At 44.9% G+C, this 19,804-nt stretch overlaps 1 protein-coding gene across 1 annotated transcript in view; it reads right to left on the reverse strand.

Moving 5' to 3' along the window:
- Window positions 1-19,804, reverse strand: part of LOC124622938 (probable cytochrome P450 301a1, mitochondrial) — a 128,169-nt gene that overhangs the window by 64,088 nt on the left and 44,277 nt on the right. Inside the window, exon 2 of the mRNA XM_047148729.1 lies at window positions 13,284-13,585. Coding sequence (XP_047004685.1) covers window positions 13,284-13,585 — 302 coding nt within the window. The remainder of the gene's footprint in view (window positions 1-13,283; window positions 13,586-19,804) is intronic.

The following is a 19,804-nucleotide window of genomic DNA, read 5'->3' on the forward strand; positions in this document are numbered from 1 at the left end:
CAACGACGACAGAAGAGAATCGTTCAACGTGACAGAAGTGCAATTCTTCTGCAAATTGCTGGAGATTTCAATGTTGGACCATCAACAATTGTCAGCGTGCGAACCATTCAACGAAACATCATCGATATGGGCTTTCGGAGCCGAAGGCACACTCGTGTACCCTTGACGACTGCAGGATTCAAATGGTTCAAATGGCTCTGAGCACTATGGGACTTAATATCTGTGGTCATCAGTCCCCTAGAACTTAGAACTACTTAAACCTAACTAACCTAAGGACATCACACACATCCATGCCCGAGGCAGGATTCGAACCTGTGACCGTAGCGGTCTCGCGGTTCCGGACTGCGCGCCTAGAACCGCTAGACCACCGCGGCCGGCTACGACTGCAGGACCCAAAGCTCTACGTCTCGTCGGGGCTCGTCAACACCGACATTGGACTGTTGTTGACTGGAAATATATGGCCTGGCCAGACGACTCTCGTTTCAAATTGTGGCTCTAAGCACTATGGGACTTAAGGTCTGAGGTCATCAGTCTCCTAGACTTAGAACTACTTAAACCTAACTAACCTAAGGACTTCACGCACATTCTCGAGGCAGGATTCGAATCTGCGACCGTAGCAGCACCGCGGTTCCGGACTGAAGCGTCCAGAACCGTTCGGCCACAGCGGCCGGCGTTTCAAATTGCATCGAGCGGATGGTCGTGTACGAGTATGGAGACAACCTCATGAATCCATGAACCCTGCATGTGAGCAGAGGACTGTTCAAGGTGATGGAGGCTCCGCAACGGTGTGGGGCGTGTGCAGCTGGAGCGATAGGGAACCCCTGATACATTTACATACGACTCTGACAGGTGACAAGTATGTAAGCATCCTGTCCGATCACGTGCATCCATTCATGTCCATTGTGCATACCGACGGACTTGGGTAATTCCAGAAGGAGAATGCGACACCCCACACGTCCTGAATTACTACAAAGTGGCCCCGGGAGCAATCTTCTGAGTTTAAACACTTCCGCTTAATGCCAAATTCCTCAGAAATGAATATTATTGAGCATATCTGGAATGACTTGCAACGTGCTGTTCAGAAGAGATCTCCACCCCCTCGTACTCTTACGGATTTATGGACAGCCCTGCAGGATTCGTGGTGTCAGTTCCCTCCCGCACTACTTCAGCCATTAGTCGAGTTCGTGCCACTTTGTGTTGCGGCACTTCTGCGTGCTCGCGGGGTCCTACACGATGTTAGACAGGTGTACCAGTTTGTTTGGCTCTTTAGTGCAGTTTCTCCCACAATAACACTGGCAGCTGCTATCTCAGACCACAACATTCCAACATGCCGCCCTTACCGAACTGACAAATTAAGTTAGGATACAAAACGGAGTAGTCTACATTTCGTAATAGCCCCTTAAGGCGTCATCAATATTCAGGCTACGTTCCGTAAGAGCCATAAAAATCTTTAGCAGTATTATCGAAATACAAATAATCTTGTAAGATACTAACCTTTTCTATACCCAAGGCCACACTACACACAAATATACAACGGCTAAAGCAAGCAGACAAAATTTTACGTGAAACTGTTGCCATTGGCCATCTCAACAACATCATGTCGGCTAATTAGCCTCTGTGATTTATTTAACGAACGTCGAGTCGTAAAGTAATGCGTCAGGAGACATTACTCTATAACAGACGAAATATTCATTGGAAGACAACCATAATTAGTCCTTATTGTACTTAACTTTGTACGGCTGTAGCGACACAACGTTGTCTCGAAATTTCAAAAGTCTTCTACCCCAAACTGACAGATGAAGATAATCAGTACTGAAATGGTATGGTAGACAAAAATGTACATTGTGATTCAATTAAGATCTTTGCTTTTGAGGCAAAACGCAACTCAGAAAGGTGATAACGTCCCTTCAGAACTGAACTGTCCTTGTCGTGCTGTTCTGCTGCATAATTATCCAAAGTTACGATGGAACTTAGCAACCGACTATAACTGTCATTCATACCAAACGAAGGTGAATTTTACAGCGAAAACATTCAGCGTTAACCGAAGGTTCCAGTTGAATCCTGATCAGGCTCACAGCTGTAATAGATAACAACGAACTATTTTCACGCACGGCTGGCTGAGAAATGAATGTTAGTGCGATACGGGGCAGTTTGCTTTCCACTGTCCATTGTTATTGCTGCTCGCGCGGAAAAATATATCAACAGTACAATGTGCCCGCTCCTTTCCTGATTCTAGGTCTACATCTACGCCACTAATATGTAATCCACATCCAAGAATTCGAAGAGGGTCCATAGAACCACTTCAAATTTTTCGATCGTTCTACTCTCACATAGCATGGGGGAAAAATGGGCACCTAAATATTTCCGTGCGAGTTCTCATTTCAATGGTCATTTCTCGCTATGTGAGTGGAAGTCAACAAAACATGCCATACCATCTCGCGTATCATATCCAGGACACTCTCTCCCAGTTTCACGATAGTGCAAAATGAGTTGCTCTGCTTTGAACTTTTTCGATACCCTCCGTCAACACTATCTCGTTAGGATCCCATACAGCGCAGCAACACTCTAGCAGACGACGAACAAGTGTACTGTAGGTGGTGTCTTCAGCAGATTCTACCATATGCTGTTTCATTTGTGGAGTTTCCTAAAGGATAAAGTCTGTGAAGTAAATGTGTTTTATAAGAACTGGACAGTATTGCTGAATATAACAGTTAGTAAAAGATCTAATAAATTAACATTAACTGTAATGCGAATGGTGCACCTTAACTTCGCTGTCTACCCAAGAATAAATAAATGAAATAACGTGAAAAATGTAGTTTTAGAAGTTGCTTTAATTCATTTTATGGAAGGAAAAGTGGAACGTTAAGTAAACAGTTTATAGTTTCACTAGATTTCTTTTGCTGATATTCTCATATCTCATGATCGACAACGGACATAATCTATTAGGCGTCAGCACAAAAAGTAATTAACAGGCTATTGCTGTCACGACAGTCGACCCGGCTGAATGAGAATCCTAATTCCCTAAAGAAGGAGCTCGTGTAAACAAGTGCAATTTTGGATTCTGAAATAAGCAGAAAGGTTAAATATGCAGATTTTGAGTCAGAAAATCTTCTTGTATTTTACTCAGCATCATAGATCTGAGGTGCCCAATTTTTCGGTGGTAATCGGATTGAAATACTCGCGTGGCATCCTGGGGAGTTTCAACGACGTGTTCGACATGTTTGTTGCGAAAACCGGTTGTGAAAGGTGGATAAAAATGCCGATTGAGGTCAGTGTACTGACCGCGTGAGAGGCAAGTTAAAGAGTCATCTCTCCTCCACAGATCCGTGAAAGGCAGGTCTCTACCTTACGTGATGCCATTAGACTGTCCTTTTATTTCCGTAGTTGGTATTTCATAAGTTGAACACGCAGAATGTAGACTGGAATGAGTTTCACTAATCGTTCTACATAACTAACAGTAAAATTTCAATTATTTGCATCTTTATGAAAGTAGTTTACTTCGCTATCGATTTGCCTTTCTGTTTCGGCTATTAATGAGAACCATTTACTACGTTACATACTTTTGCGGAACACAACAATCAAAATATCGAAACAGATTTTCCCCGCCCTGCTTACATGTAAAGCCAAAATTGACTTTATTACCCTGATTAAATTTCGGCTTTCCATGCACAGTTGCTTTATGCGAGTGGTGCCTGTGCAACAGCTGTTCCGAATTCGTCAGTACGTTAAACGAGGTTATAATTAGATTCGTAATATTTTTTTTCAATGAAGAGAAAGTACGGTTTCCTTATGGACGTCAGTGAACTCTTAAGGAAGAGGAGTGGGAAATGATTAAAAAAGCATGCTTAAAAATCTTATTAATGCCAATTAATGTTTGCGAAGTTTCTTTATCACATCCAACTAGATCACGTGCGCTGTGCAAAAAGTACGAAGCAATAATTGTCCGAATATTTTACCATTCAAACGGTTGGGAGACGTGGAACGTCTAGAAAGTATCCTAATGAGTAAATAAACATTCCTAATCCTATTGCACAGAATTGGAAAATATTTTCTAGCCAGAGATCGACTGTGTACGAGAGCCTTTGCTATATAAGCATGTATAGAAATTTACAAATTAGCCTGCTACGCTGAATAACACGTCAGTCCAAGTAGTTTCGATACTGTATTAATAAGAGATATAGAAAAATTGAGATGGTGATTTTAATGCTTCATATGTTCTACATAGTATCACTCCACTTGAGTACAACAAACATATTGTTCATACAACCATGTGAAACTGTGAGAAAAATCCGTCTTTGGGATGTCGTTCAACTTGTGCGACGCACTGGCTTGAATGTCGATTAAGCCGTAAAAGCGTTAACCTTTCATGTATAGTTCCGTACTTTGTCGTATTGTGGCAGTTTCGCAATAATAACACCAAGTCTCATCGCCTGTGACACTGTTTTCCAGCAAAGAAATACCCGTGTATTGCGTTTCAACCAAGTCGATGCAGGCGTCCATGCGACGCCGTTTTTGTTCGGTAGTCAAGATATGCGGAACAAAATTTAAACACACTTGTCTCTTACTCAAAACATTCTGGAGAATGTCTTGAATACTTGATTTAGAGCCGTTGCACCCTTGGGATTTGTGAGACAACAATAGTGACACACTAGGGTCTCACGTCCACTACTTAACACTGACTACTCACAACTGACTGGACGAGTGCACATCTGCTGTTTACAGTTGTTAGTTCAAGATGCCACCATAGTTACTGCGCTGACGTCGCTAATACACCAGGAATAAAATCAGTCTTGGAATTTTGTTGGACTGGCGGAGTATAGGGTTGTTGGTGAGCAGTTTGATTTTCGTAATTGAGTAAACATATCTGCATCCGTGTATCATATCTGCATTCGTGTATTTCTTTCTATCTCACAAAGAAAAAAAATGATTTGTATCCGAGACGTTGATAACCTGAGTGTCTCCTACATCAGACCATTTTACTTTGAGGCTTCTTCGAATAACATCTCTTTGTTTCTATTTATTAGTTCTGCATCTTTACACTGGACTGACGCCACTAGAACACATCATTTGAAACGAGTCACCAAGATTCACTATGTGTATAACATTTCAATACCCGTACGGGCCACATTTGTTGTTTCTTAATTGTGATTCATGCGTTTGTGTCTTGGTGTCCAACACAAACAAACCTAATTGCAGTCTCATGAACTATCCTGTCCGCTTTACCTTATCCAGCATTTCTTCTCAGTCCTTGTTATTAATGTCATCTTTCGCTTCACCAGGTGCAGGATTTACCAGAGGGTTGATGATCGTCGCAGAATACGGAGGCGGTCGGATAAAGTGTACATCTCAGTCCCACAGGTTCAACAGGGAAGCGAATACATTCAGTTTTGGATCGATATAATGTGCAGATATCGAACGCCTCTATCGAGGGTAATTTGATGGCCGTGCGTTATTGGGATTATATTCTCAAACACCCTGTCCAGCCCTACAGACAACATTTCGGAGATGGATTCGCTTTTCAAGTCGATAAGGGTCATCCCGTGAACGCCTACGAGGCTGGAATCAACCGAACGGAACAGTCTGCGATATCTGCTGACATGAACCCTGCTGAGCGTACTTTGGACTAGTTGAAGTTTGCAGTGCTTCTTCACAGGAACCATCCTCGCATACTGGAGGACGAGAAGGACTGCCTTCGAAGAATGACTCAGAGGCTGAGCCGCAGGTCAAGGAGGATACAAGCATGATATGAAGCACGGGGTGGGTTCATATGGCTCTAAGCACTATGGGACTTAACATCTGAGGTCATCACTCCCCTAGACTTAGAACTAAGCAAACCTAACTAACCTAAGGACATCACACTCATCAATGCCTGGGGCAGGATTCGAACCTGCGACCGTAGCAGTCGCGTGGTTCCGGACTGAAGCGCCTAGAACCGCTCGTCCACTGCAGGCGGCCACGGGGTGGGCAAAATGGTTCTGAATGTTACAAAACAGCAGATTTTAATTTCACAGGTTAAGCTGCGGATTTTTGAACAGAATACCTTTACCTTGGCAATTGTTTTTATTTCATTGCTAAGTTATTTTATAGTTTCATAAGGCTTTTTCTCTCATTCCCTTTTTCTCTCATCTTGAATCTAAGATGACACAAGTCTGCATGCATGAAGGTAGTGCAAAGTGTGATTTTAACGATTATTGTGCGTAGTGAGCACATTTTCCTAAAAGCGACTTGTCCTTCTGCAATTAATTACTCTATAGAATTTTTCCTTCGTGGTGACCGCAGTCATTTAGAATTCTTTGAAATATGTTTCCGCCATTTGACTGTAAATCACTATTCATTTATTTCACACAATCACTATTTCGGTTTTTTAGCCATTCTCATGCATAAGTTAAAATGTCACAATATGTCCAACATGCCTAAATGACATATCATCGTCGAAAAGTCCGCTCCCGGTAGCTGAGTGGTTAGTGCGACAGAATGTCAATCCTAAGGGCCCGAGTTCGAATCCAGGCTGGGTCGGAGATTTTCTTCGCTCAGGGACTGGGTATTGTGTTGCCCTAATCATCATCATTTCATCCCCATCGACCCGCAAGTCGCCGAACTGGTGTCAAATAGAAAGACTTACACCCAGCGAACGGTCTATCCGACGGGAGGCCCTAGTCACACGACATTTGCATTTTTACCGCCGGAAAAATGTACAGGGTGATTCAAAAAGAATACCACAACTTTAAAAATGTGTATTTAATGAAAGAAACATAATATAACCTTCTGTTATACATCATTACAAAGAGTATTTAAAAAGGTTTTTTTCACTCAAAAACAAGTTCAGAGATGGTCAATATGGCCCCCTCCAGACACTCGAGCAATATCAACCCGATACTCCAACTCGTTCCACACTCTCTGTAGCATATCAGGCGTAACAGTTTGGATAGCTGCTGTTATTTCTCGTTTCAAATCATCAATGGTGGCTGGGAGAGGTGGCCGAAACACCATATCCTTAACATACCCCCATAAGAAAAAATCGCAGGGGGTAAGATCAGGGCTTCTTGGAGGCCAGTGATGAAGTGCTCTGTCACGGGCTGCCTGGCGGCCGATCCATCGCCTCGGGTAGCTGACGTTACGTAGGACTCTCCATACAGTTGATTGTGGAATTTGCAGCTCTCTGCTAGCTCTGCGAGTCGATTTTCCTGGGCTGCAAACAAATGCTTGCTGGATGCGTGCTACATTTTCATCACTCGTTCTCGGCCGTCCAGAACTTTTCCCTTTGCACAAACACCCATTCTCTGTAAACTGTTTATACCAACGTTTAATACACCACCTATCAGGAGGTTTAACACCATACTTCGTTCGAAATGCACGCTGAACAACTGTCGTCGATTCACTTCTGCCGTACTCAATAACACAAAAAGCTTTCTGTTGAGCGGCCGCCATCTTAGCATCAACTGACGCTGACGCCTAGTCAACAGCGCCTCAAGCGAACAAATGTACAACTAAATGAAACTTTATAGCTCCCTTAATTCGCCGACAGGTAGTGCTTAGCTCTGCCTTTTGTCGTTGCAGAGTTTTAAATTCCTAAAGTTGTGGTATTCTTTTTGAATCACCCTGTATATCTGGACTTATACAGGGTGGTCAGAAACAGTTTGAAAAGCTTGTAAGGGTGTTGCAGGGTATGTTGTGCTGAGAATTAACTGTTAAGAATAAAAGTTCGACACGTTGCACCGTTTCTGAGTTAATCAGCACTGCAGCTAGCCAACCAGGCCGTTGTGCTCGCAAGTTTAAGAGGCCCGCCAGATGCGAAAGTTCGAGTGGCCCGCCACATACAATTCCTTTCCGTTGTTCTCATAGTTTAGATGATAGCGCACGACACTGCCCAGCATTTGGCTCGGCTTAGGTCCTTACTACCGGCCCGTCCAGTTCTTGCATCACTCTTGTGTGGTTTTAGGAAACCAAACGAAGAAAACGTTCGGTGACACCAAGTGTGACGGGTAGTTTTAATCTACGCGCCTAACGGCCTGATTGGTTAAATTCAGTGACAATTAATTCACAAATGGTGCAACGTATTAATTTTTTTCTTAACAATTATTTCTCAGCACAACCTAACTTGCATCGCCCTTACAAGCTTTTGAGAATGTTTCTGACCACCCGGTATATACGACGGCTGGTTTATAAGGCGTGTCATTTAGGTACGTCACACATTTTGTGGCATTTCAACTTGCACTTGCGAGCGGCTATAAAGCCTAAATAGTGATTTTGTGAAATAAATAAATAGGATTTTACAGAAAATGGGAGAAATATCTTTAAAGAAATAGTGTACGGAAGTTTTTAGTATTTGAATTGAAATTGTTGCGCGTAATGAGTCTATTTGAAATGCGCTTAGGCAGCTATTCATCTATAATTACTAGTCTTTGATGTGCCACTTTTCTTTCAGAAAGCGATTGCAATTTCTCTCGCAGACTTGAAAAAGCATTGGCAAAGTGTGCAGAAGCGAAGGCACTTTGTGAAATACCAGTCGTCTGCTTATAGAGAGAGCAGCAGAAAAACGTTTGCAGTTGTGTAACGCGAAGCTGGTGTCACGGGGAAGTGCGTCTTGTGATTCTACGCTAGTGAACAAACGATTTACATCTACTGTCCCCTGCAGGAAGTTTACTAAAGACAACTGCACATTTGTGTTGCTTAACTGATGAAGGGAAGGGCACGTACCGCCGAGGGTGCGTGGTTGCCTCCCCTCCAGGCTCCAGTCTGCTAGTAACAAGGCCCGAGTGCGGATAATACACTGATGATCCAGAATATTATGACCACAACGAGGCTGAATGCTGCCTAGTGCAGTTACGGGCACGTGACGCGGTAAGAAAAGCATATATACTGGGGCGTGACGAATGGGGAATCAAGTTTAGACGTGTGACTGCCAAAAATCAAGACACAGAGGCATTACTGACGTTAGCTGTGGTTGGCATTGATTTGAAACAGTGTGGAAAGTTGAGAATTTGTGCCGGACCATAATCCGAACTTGGTCTTCTACTTACTAGGCAGATGTGCTGGCCACTGCGCTATTCGAACACAGTGGTCTTCGTAACTGCATGGACTACCTCAGCGCGCCTCCCATCGGAAGCAAATTCTCAATTTATCCACACACTACTGAAATGAAATGTCGTGTGGCGAAGGCCTCCAGGTGGGTTGACCTGATCGCCTGGTGCTAGTCTTTTGAGGTGACACCGCTTCGACGACTTGCGCGTCGGTGAGGACGAAGTGGGGATGATGAAGACAACACAAACACCCAGTCCCTGAACAGAGAAAATCTTCAACCCAGCTGGGAATCGAACCCAGGCCCCCCGGCAAGGCAAGCCGGCACGCTGTTCGATCAGCTACGGTGGCGGACGACACACTACTGATATAGTGCCTTTTGCCCCTTGCCCATTATCCTCATTGATCGTGGCATTTCGCCAATTCCCGTAAGCGTTCGAGCGCACTGAAGTGATCAATTGTCGACCTCGCATTCATTAAGTATGTGGTACCTGTTCTTTCGGAGAAATCCGAAAGAACAGGTGCCAGATATATTATCAAAAATGTCAAAGCTGAGTCCCACCTAATCACAGCCAACGACCTATCTTCAGGTTAACAGCTTGTCACTGCGAAGCTTCAGCGATTCACGATTGCTACTCCGAGCTCCCAGAAAATGACGGTAAATTGGAATCACCTATCCAGTCGCGATAGATCAACGATGGAAATCAACACAGCAGGAACAGTGGAAGCGGCTTTTTACGTACAGCAACACAAAAATTAAAGAGGCAGCAAAAGAACACAATTATAGTGACATGTCAATAAGTCCTCTAATTCCCCCTCTCTCTGTTGCACAGAACTCTATAGGTGGTACTGCTTGCTGTTACTACGCTTCCTAACATATCCTTCAGCCCTTCGTCGCATTGAACCATCCATTCTTTCAACTATACACGGCTCCGTTCGGATTGCGGCACATGCATTCGTCACGCGCCCCAGTAACATCTATACATTGCCAATGGGTTGGGAATAAATCAATGCTTCTAAATACCCCAGTCAGATATTCAATGGATTCAGGTCTCTCGAATAGGGAGGCCATGCTACTTGACCTTCCCGAGCAATCCACAGTACATGGAAAGTTGCGCCGAGGTAGTGCCGCACAATTCGTAGAAAGTGAGGTCATATCTCGTCGTCCATAAGCTACAGTCGATGTCTTTTTGCAATGATATTGTTCTGCAACAGCGCTGCTAATTCATCGCGCAGACATCTGTGGTACACAGCACTCGCCCATCTGCAATACGCAGACCTCACGGGAGAGTGTGACCGATGCATGTGACGGAATCCGAATGGAGCCAGGTAAATTTGGAAATTTGTGGAAAAGCCTTATGGGACCAAACAGCTGAGGTCATCGGTCCCTAAGCTTACGCACTACTTAATCTAATTTAAACTAACTTACTCTAAGAACAACACACAGGACTCGAACCTCCGACAGGGGGGAACCGCGCGGATCGTGACAAGATGCGTCAGACCCCGCGGCTACCCCGCTGAAGCCAGGTTTATTTGAAAGAGTGCCAGACTCACTGGGAAGGACTGAAGGATGTGCCAGGATGCGGGGTAACCACGTGCAGCGCTGCTTACACACAGACTGGAGTGAGAGGAAGGCTCGAACCTCCGACAGGGGGGAACCGCGCGGATCGTGACAAGATGCGTCAGACCCCGCGGCTACCCCGCTGAAGCCAGGTTTATTTGAAAGAGTGCCAGACTCACTGGGAAGGACTGAAGGATGTGCCAGGATGCGGGGTAACCACGTGCAGCGCTGCTTACACACAGACTGGAGTGAGAGGAAGGCTCGAACCTCCGACAGGGGGGAACCGCGTGGATCGTGACAAGATGCGTCAGACCCCGCGGCTACCCCGCTGAAGCCAGGTTTATTTGAAAGAGTGCCAGACTCACTGGGAAGGACTGAAGGATGTGCCAGGATGTGGGGTAACCACGTGCAGCGCTGCTTACACACAGACTGGAGTGAGAGGAAGGCTCGAACCTCCGACAGGGGGGAACCGCGCGGATCGTGACAAGATGCGTCAGACCCCGCGGCTACCCCGCTGAAGCCAGGTTTATTTGAAAGAGTGCCAGACTCACTGGGAAGGACTGAAGGATGTGCCAGGATGCGGGGTAACCACGTGCAGCGCTGCTTACACACAGACTGGAGTGAGAGGAAGGCTCGAACCTCCGACAGGGGGGAACCGCGCGGATCGTGACAAGATGCGTCAGACCCCGCGGCTACCCCGCTGAAGCCAGGTTTATTTGAAAGAGTGCCAGACTCACTGGGAAGGACTGAAGGATGTGCCAGGATGCGGGGTAACCACGTGCAGCGCTGCTTACACACAGACTGGAGTGAGAGGAAGGCTCGAACCTCCGACAGGGGGGAACTGCGCGGATCGTGACAAGATGCGTCAGACCCCGCGGCTACCCCGCTGAAGCCAGGTTTATTTGAAAGAGTGCCAGACTCACTGGGAAGGACTGAAGGATGTGCCAGGATGCGGGGTAACCACGTGCAGCACTGCTTACAGACAGACTCGAGTGAGAGGAAGGATTGGCACATGCCTCAAAAGGTATTGCTTTCCAGACACATAGGAATTTTTCTTGTAACGGTGACAAATACTACCTCCTGTAGGAACATATGACACTATTTTAAACACCCTGTTCCGGACAAGTGCAAGTCGGACTCTCGCTTTAAAGGTTCCGTTCAAACATGATTATGTTTAGAGATAATAATAATAATAATAATAATAATAATAATAATAATTTCGTGTGGCTCAACGACCTGGTGGAAGTCTTTCTATTGGAGTCCACTTAGGCGATTTGCTGAGAGGTGAAGGCTAAGTTCAAATGAAGACTGAAAACTTTCGCCCCACGGGGATCCGATTCCGAGAAATTGTGGTGTTCAAACACGTGCTTTAGTGCTAGACATTCTGGCCCGACATGCATCTTAGCAGTTCATCTATAGGTTTGCTCAGTAAGTTTTGCGAGTATCAAAAAATATGATATAAATGGCCGCATCTTTTGACTGCATTGACTTAGAAGCTTACATTTTCAAACCGCCGAGGAACCTTAGCATTTGACACAAATGTTAAATTAATATCTCTAGCCGTTCCTGAGAAAAAGGGACGTTAAAAGACAGACAGACAGATCGACTAATAAGAAAAATACTTTTTAGGTGGTATAATTACAAACTGACAGTTTTACGATTTTTTCCTTTACTTGTACTGTGAAACCTTTTTTCTTGCCAAATTTCACGATTCTATGTCAGTGGGAAGAATCTTTCACGATTTTACGAGTCAGTTTGCGGTTATAGAAATATGTGACCTAAATACGAGTAGCTGTCTATTTTGATTGCATTGACTTTCAGGCTTAAAATTTTCACACCATCAAGGGACCGTAGACTTTAGTATGAGACATAAATTTAAACTTGATACACCTACCTGTTTCTGAGAGAAATAGGTCTTGACTGTAGGACAGACAGAGAAATAGACGCATAAAAAAGTGATACTAAAAGAGTTCCGTTTTTACCGATTGAAGTAAGGAGTCTAAAAGAAGATGAAAAAATATTTATATGGCTACATGCATGTAATTAACAGCCTTTTTCCCTGTAAAAATGTACAATAACTTCTGTTCAAGAATTAATCTACCATATAGACGGAGCTATAGGAGGAACATCTTTAATCTACGTTTGAAAACACTTCTGCTGTCTGCCAGACATTTCATTTCCATGAGCGGATTGTCAAACAGTTTTATGGCTGCATATTTCACCCATTTATGTGCCACGTTAGATTCATTAAAGGTTAACGCAGATCAATTTTTCTTCTAGTATAGCGAATATCTCAGTTACTCTCAAACTCAGGTGGACTGCTGGTAACAGATTTCACAAAGTGAGACGGTGGTTGATATTCTCATTCATGTGTTTTATGCAATGTGTACTTTCCTTCTAAGGGGTACACAGCGAATGGAAATCTGCTAATGATGTTAACTTACTGACTTCTGTATCTCCAACGTTGGCAATTGTTCTTATGGTAAAACTAGTTGAACCTGAATGTTTTAGCAGGTCTACTGTATGGTTTTTCCAGTTTAAGTTTTCATCACTATCAATACCTAAGAATTTAGTATATTCTATCCTGTTTATTGTTTCTTGTTAGTGTACTAGAGTAGCAGCTAGTGAAAATTGAGACAGTGGAAAATGAGCCACCCTTGCACCGTTCATACCGCAGGTGTTAAGGCTAGTGCGCAGGACTTACACGCCGACGACGCCGGGCAGGTCGCCGAAGAAGTCCCTCCTGACGACGCTCTTGTAGTGGACGAGGCACGGCATGGAGGGCCGGAAGGGCGTGGAGCCCTCGTGGCGGTAGACGCGCTCGATCTCGTCGGCGTCGTAGACGAAGAGCAGGTCGGGCCGGCCGACGAGGCCAGCCAGACGCACCACATCGCCGTACTGGTCGTGGAGGTCGCGCGACACGCGCGCCAGGTCGGCCACGCTGAACTGGCCCACCACCGGCAGCACGCGCCACGTGTTGCCTACAACACGAATGGCCCGACCAGGCTACTGAACTAGTATTTACATACACCTCACATCTCCCATCCAAATGGGCAACTTGTCAATGCTCCTAATTCCATTTTTATAGTTTCTCCACCGTTAATATACACTGATCCGCCAGAACATTATGATAACCCACCTAATTGCCAGTATGTCCACCTTTGGCGCGGATAACAGCGGCGACGCGTCATAGCGTGAAAGCAATGAGACCTTCGTAGCTGAATGGAGGGAGCTGGCACCACATCTGCACATACAAGTCACCTAATTCCGGGGAGGAGCACGATGAGCTCTGACGCCACGTTCAATTCCATCCTAGATGTGTTCGATCGGGTTCAGATCTGCGAGTTGGGAGGTCAGCACATGAACTGGAAGTCGCCACTGAGTTCCACCACACTATTCACCTTGTGACATGGCGCATTATATTCTTCAAAAATGTTCAAATGTATGTGAAATCTTATGGGACTTAACTGCTAAAGTCATCAGTCCCATAGCTTACACATTACTTAACCTAAATTATCCTAAGAACAGACACACACTTCCATGTCCGAGGAAGGACTCGAACCTCCGCCGGGACCAGCCACACAGTCATGACTGCAGCGCCTTAGACCGCACGGCTAATCCCGCGCGGCCATTATGTTGTTGAAAAATGCCAATGCCACCGGGGAACATGACCGTCGTGAAAGGGTATAAATGGTCTGCAACCAGCTTGGGCGTTATGGTGCCTTGCACGAGCTCCACTGCACCCATAGATGCCAATGTGAATGTTCTCCAGAGCATAACGGAACCGTCGCCAGCTTGTCAGTCCGTGGATGCCAACTTGAATGTCTCCAGAGCGTTACGGAACAGTCACCAACTTGTCAATGACCCACAGTACAGGCAACAATAGGCTCTTGCCCTGGAAGAAGACGGATCCGCGCCCTCCTATCGGCATGATGAAGAACGTATAGGGATTCATCAGACCATGCAAAGCTCTGCCACTGCACCAATTTCCAGTGCCGATGGTTACGCGCCCATTTCATCGTAGCTGCCGATGTGACGTTAATATTGGGACATGCAAGAGTCGTCGGCTGCGGGGGTCTTAGTTAGGACAGTTTGGTGCACTGTGTGTTCAGACACACTAGTATGCTGCCCAGCATTTAAGTCTGATGTTAGTTAGCCACATTTCACCGCCTGTCTTGTTTTACCAGTCTGCCCAGCCTACCATGTCCGACCTCTGCAATGAGGGGTGGCCGCCTAACAACACTACGTCTGGACGTGGTTTCACTACGGGTTGAACACACTCACCACAGCACTCCTCGATCACCCGACAAGTCGTGTAGTTTCCGAAATGCTCTTCCTGAGCTTCCAGGCCGTCACAATCTGCCCTCGGTCAAACTCAGATAGATTGCACGCCTCACCATTTCTACACCTCGACAGCACCCTCACTGATACTATATGCACCGTGTTTGTGTCTGACAAGCAAAAACATTGGTTCAAATGGCTCTGAGCACTATGGGACTTGACATCTATGGTCATCAGTCCCCTAGAACGTAGAACTACTTAAACCTAACTAACCTAAGGACATCACACAACACCCAGTCATCACGAGGCAGAGAAAATCCCTGACCCCGCCGGGAATCGAACCCGGGAACCCGCGCGTGGGAAGCGAGAACGCTACCGCACGACCACAAGCTGCGGACGGTCTGACTAGCAGTCAGGCCTCGCCAGGTGACGCTACTATCGCCTGGATGATAGTAGGTCGGCGGTCATAATGTTCCGCCTGATTAGTTTACAAGGTGATTCCTTACTTCACTGTACAGGATCATTTGAGGCGGCTCTTTTGGTGGGACTACAGTCTGGAGATAAAGTTAAGCTCGATATTGGTCATTTTTATTCAAAGGCAGCGGATGAGGAGGCTGCCGCTTCGGCTGCGAGGGGAGAGACTGGCTGGATTTCGGTTTTCGGCGATGGAGAGGGTGACTGGTCGCTCGCTCCGTGATGAAAGCCCTGAGAACGCTGAACGCAGAGAAACTGTCCCGTTCTCGGAAATGTATGTCAAGAAGCCTTGAGACCTTTGGAGTCACTGTGGAACCCTGTCGGCTCTGGGCAATCAAAGACTGTTTTGGAAACCAGAAATGGTGATGTGTCGGCGGCTCTCAAATGTGACTTTCCCGCGGACAGTAACAGCTGTGTTTCTCGCGGCACCGAGGAATTCATCTGGAAAGAGCAAGAGAGGCCAATGACAGCCTGTCGCTGAGGTTGATTATGAGACATCCAATCACAAGAGGGCAGAGACCAAGAGTGGTGTAGTGGAGTGCAGAAGTGAAAAGAGTAGTGAAGGCATTGAGTGTTGGTCCGGGGTTTGAGCCTTTAGTGGAATGGTGAAGTGGTTACAGTGACATGAGGAGTTGGAAGGAGCCCGGAGATCGACGAGGCAGTTCAGCGAGGACCAGAGGAGAACGGAGACGCGCAGCGTTCGTTATCAGAGGTAAAGCGCCGCAGTGAACTTTCTCTTGTTTCATTTACGGTTGGGAGCCAATAATTATGATCAGTCGAAGACCGGAGGAATGGTAGTTTGTAGGTTTTGCTAATTGTGAGGAAGGATTGGAAGTCTCTAAATTTATAACAGAGGCTTGTTTAAACATATTTTGTCACAGTATAATGAATGAGCGTTTATTAGACCGTATAAATACAGTCTAGAGAAGACTTTACTTGTAAAAGTGTAAAAGGATGAAAATGGATAGCCGGCCGCGGTGGTCGAGCGGTTCTAGGCGCTTCAGTCCGGAACCGCGCGACTGCTACGTCGCAGGTTCGAATCCTACCTCGGGCATGGATGTGTGTGATGTCCTTAGGTTAGTTAGGTATAAGTAGTTCTAAGTTCTAGGGGACTGATGACCTCAGATGTTAAGTCCCATAGTGCTCAGAGGCATTTGAACCATGGAAATGGATAAAAGGATGCGAGTAGAAACCCCTTTCAGTTTTACAAATAAAATGACACAGTTTCAGAGACTTTACTGGTCTCATACACATATCGACTACATACATAAAATCAAATCTGTATGAGGCCAATAAAGTCTCCGAAACTGTGCCATTACATTTGTATAAGTACCTACTCCTGGGTTTCAGAGTGGATCCCCCATTTACGCTCGATGCTGAGGTTGTAAGAGGTCCGAGCAGATGTAATTTCGATGTATTGCTCATGCGCTGCCTGCGATATGCAAGGTATAAGACAATCGCTGACCAGAGATCAGTGTTGACTTAGTACGAACTGTTTAGCTGTAGCAGTAAGTTGTTGCTAGTCTGCGCTAGTCTGGTCTGGAGTCTGCACTGGTCTGGTATGGTGTATCGTGTTGGCTGGTCGGTCGCGGTGCAGCGATGCCGAAGCCTGAGTATTATTGTATAAGGTAAAAAGCAGCCTCCCGCATATCTAGTAATGTTATGTGAACTCCCATGTAAATCTTTTAAAAATGTCCTAATAATAATTTTTGTCGTATAAAGTAATTTCCAACAAGCATTCATTTCAATTTAAAGAATTTACTAATTTCTCCAATCCATGATCATTCCGATTGTTGCAAAAGAAAAATCAGTTGCTTCTTTTCATAAATGACAAATGTATCGGCCAGCATTGCACAGAGATGTGCCGGTAAAAGTTATTGTAAGAGCAGATAGTTGGCGACTTTATTGAGGTAAGAATTTTTGCTTTTTTATTCAGAATGATCTTACAGGGCCATCACGCAGCACTGCTGTCGTCCAAAATTTACCAGGTTACTGAATTTATTTTTTTATTACGAGGTTTAGGAATTTTTCTGTTTCGAACTCACATTAAATGAGAAAAGAATTTTGTGAGTACATTAAATGGGAAACAAATTTTGTGTCGAGGTTAAATGTGAATGAATTTCTGTAGGGAGATTATAAATGGGAACCAATTTTGTTATGAGGTTACACAAAAATTAGAATCATACTATTATTATTAGTTTAATAAATTTTGTGGGGAGGTTACAAGGTGCTATTCCAGAGCATGCATAGCATAGGCAATTCCGTCCGCGTGTAAGGGGGAATTTAAAGTAGACTGTGGCGGCAGTGAGAATTTGGATCGCAGGGGGAGGCATGCCAGGGTAATCCGTGCAGTTGTGTGAACCGCTGTGCCAAGGTGGCTTGGTGGCTAACACACCTGCCTAGTAAGCAGGAGACTCGGATTCGATTTCCGGCCTTGGTACAAATTTTCACTCTCCGTTTCGGTCTATGCACATAAAACATTTTTAAAAAAAATGGCTCTGAGCACTATGGGACTTAACATCTATGGTCTTCAGTCCCCTAGAACTTAGAACTACTTAAACCTAACTAACCTAAGGACATCACACAACACCCAGCCATCACGAGGCAGAGAAAATCCCTGACCCCGCCGGGAATCGAACCCGGGCGTTGGAAGCGAGAACGCTACCGCACGACCACGAGATGCGGGCTAAAACATTTTCAGTTTTGGTTTATATTACCATATCTCTTTAACAGTTAGCCTTTACAATTATAAGTGTTAAACGTCCTATGTCATATCATTCCTTTTCCAGTGTCCATTTAGTGTGATGATAGGCTAGGCTTGTGCCTAATGTCTGTATTTCTACAGTGGTTTCCCTAGGGTTCGACAATCCTTATGAAAGGACGCTGGCTCTTCGCGACTGTCAGATGGGCCACTGATCTCTGTTTAGAATAATTCTACTTGTCTCACGGAATGAGGCTCGCGACCCAAAATATTTGGAGTTATCGGTCTTGTCGAGAGCAGGTGGCTTAATTAAATAATACACCTAAGGGAGTGATCATTGCGGATTCAGGTAAGGTTGCGTTCACAGTGACAGCGACACCAGTCGCGAAGCCATCGCATAGGGTCACCCGATAACATCAGACGGCAGCTTGGTCGTATTGCGCCAGATATCCGTCGTCAGTTTTTGACGGGATCAAGGTTAGTCGAGAATCTGTTCTATCAAGGAGGCTATATTTTAACCTCCTTAGAAGGGATGGACGCTACGATGCCTCTGTGCATGGGAAAAGTGCTCCATTGAGGCTTTGCTATTAAAAAAGACGCCGAATGCATGTCAATGATCTGTATCTGTCTCGAAAAGAAAGTGGCGAATACTACACTCTTTTCCTCAGTTATTGGAATAACTAGGCAACCTTTTCGAATACGACAGATAATGAGAGAAAACTATTATATACAGTATCGAAATGAGTCGTGATGGTACTGGAAAGGAAAAGTACAAACACTCTACAGCCATGTCAAATAAATTCATCAAAACATACGTCCATTAACTTTCAGTAACTGCTACTCAGCATACGTGTGAAACACAAACATAACTTTTAGAATAAGATACTCGGAACACCTGAATCACTGAATAGTGGAAAAACATTCACCACAGGTGCAAACCATCTACTGGTGTAATCAGGAATAATAATTTGTAGGGAGCTAATGCCCACCTGCGATGACCCAAGAAGGATCCGCTACAGTAATTCTAAGCATAAAATACGCCACCTTTAACACCTGAACAAGTTATTTTTTTGACATTATAACCACGCCTAAAATTTCCGATGGTTTTTACCTACTTGTGGTTTCCAATAAAGCTGCGATTTCAATTCAGAGATGCCGAGCTACATCCCGATGTTGACATTTTTCATGCTCAGGGCGCCAGAAACACCTTTTTTCTTGGGCTAAACTTATCAGTTGTCAGAGTCTATACTTTGTGTGTGAAAACGTTGGCCGATTCCACCAAAGACAACAAACTGATCTGAATTGCACTGATGGCCGTCCTAAGTCTGTACGTTCGAGTGAGGTGACTGTGACCGTGACCATAGTGGGGTACTATTTTGGAAAGATCGACCGGATTCGGCTATGTCGGTCGTCGGTGCCACTGTAACCACAGCATAAGCTGTTCATCTCAATCGTTTAAAATATCGTAATTCTGTTTTGACCCAAACGAATACTGAAAAAGTCTCCGCTAAATGACGTTTAGACTCTTCTTTTCAGAGCTGTATTAATTTACAGAGATGCCGGTATTAACTTCGCTTTGTGAAATGTAACTATTCTTGGAGATGTGGTCCGTCTACAAAACTGAATGAAAGGCTGTTCGTTTTGTGCCACACGCGTTTCTCTTCTTTTTATTTATGAATAGTTTTTAGTGGCCTCGAATACACTGATACAAACAAATGGCTCTGAGCACTATGGGACTTAACATCTATGGTCATCAGTCCCATAGAACT

Source organism: Schistocerca americana, chromosome 7 (genome assembly GCF_021461395.2).
Source record: "Schistocerca americana isolate TAMUIC-IGC-003095 chromosome 7, iqSchAmer2.1, whole genome shotgun sequence".
Classification (NCBI taxonomy): domain Eukaryota; kingdom Metazoa; phylum Arthropoda; class Insecta; order Orthoptera; family Acrididae; genus Schistocerca; species Schistocerca americana.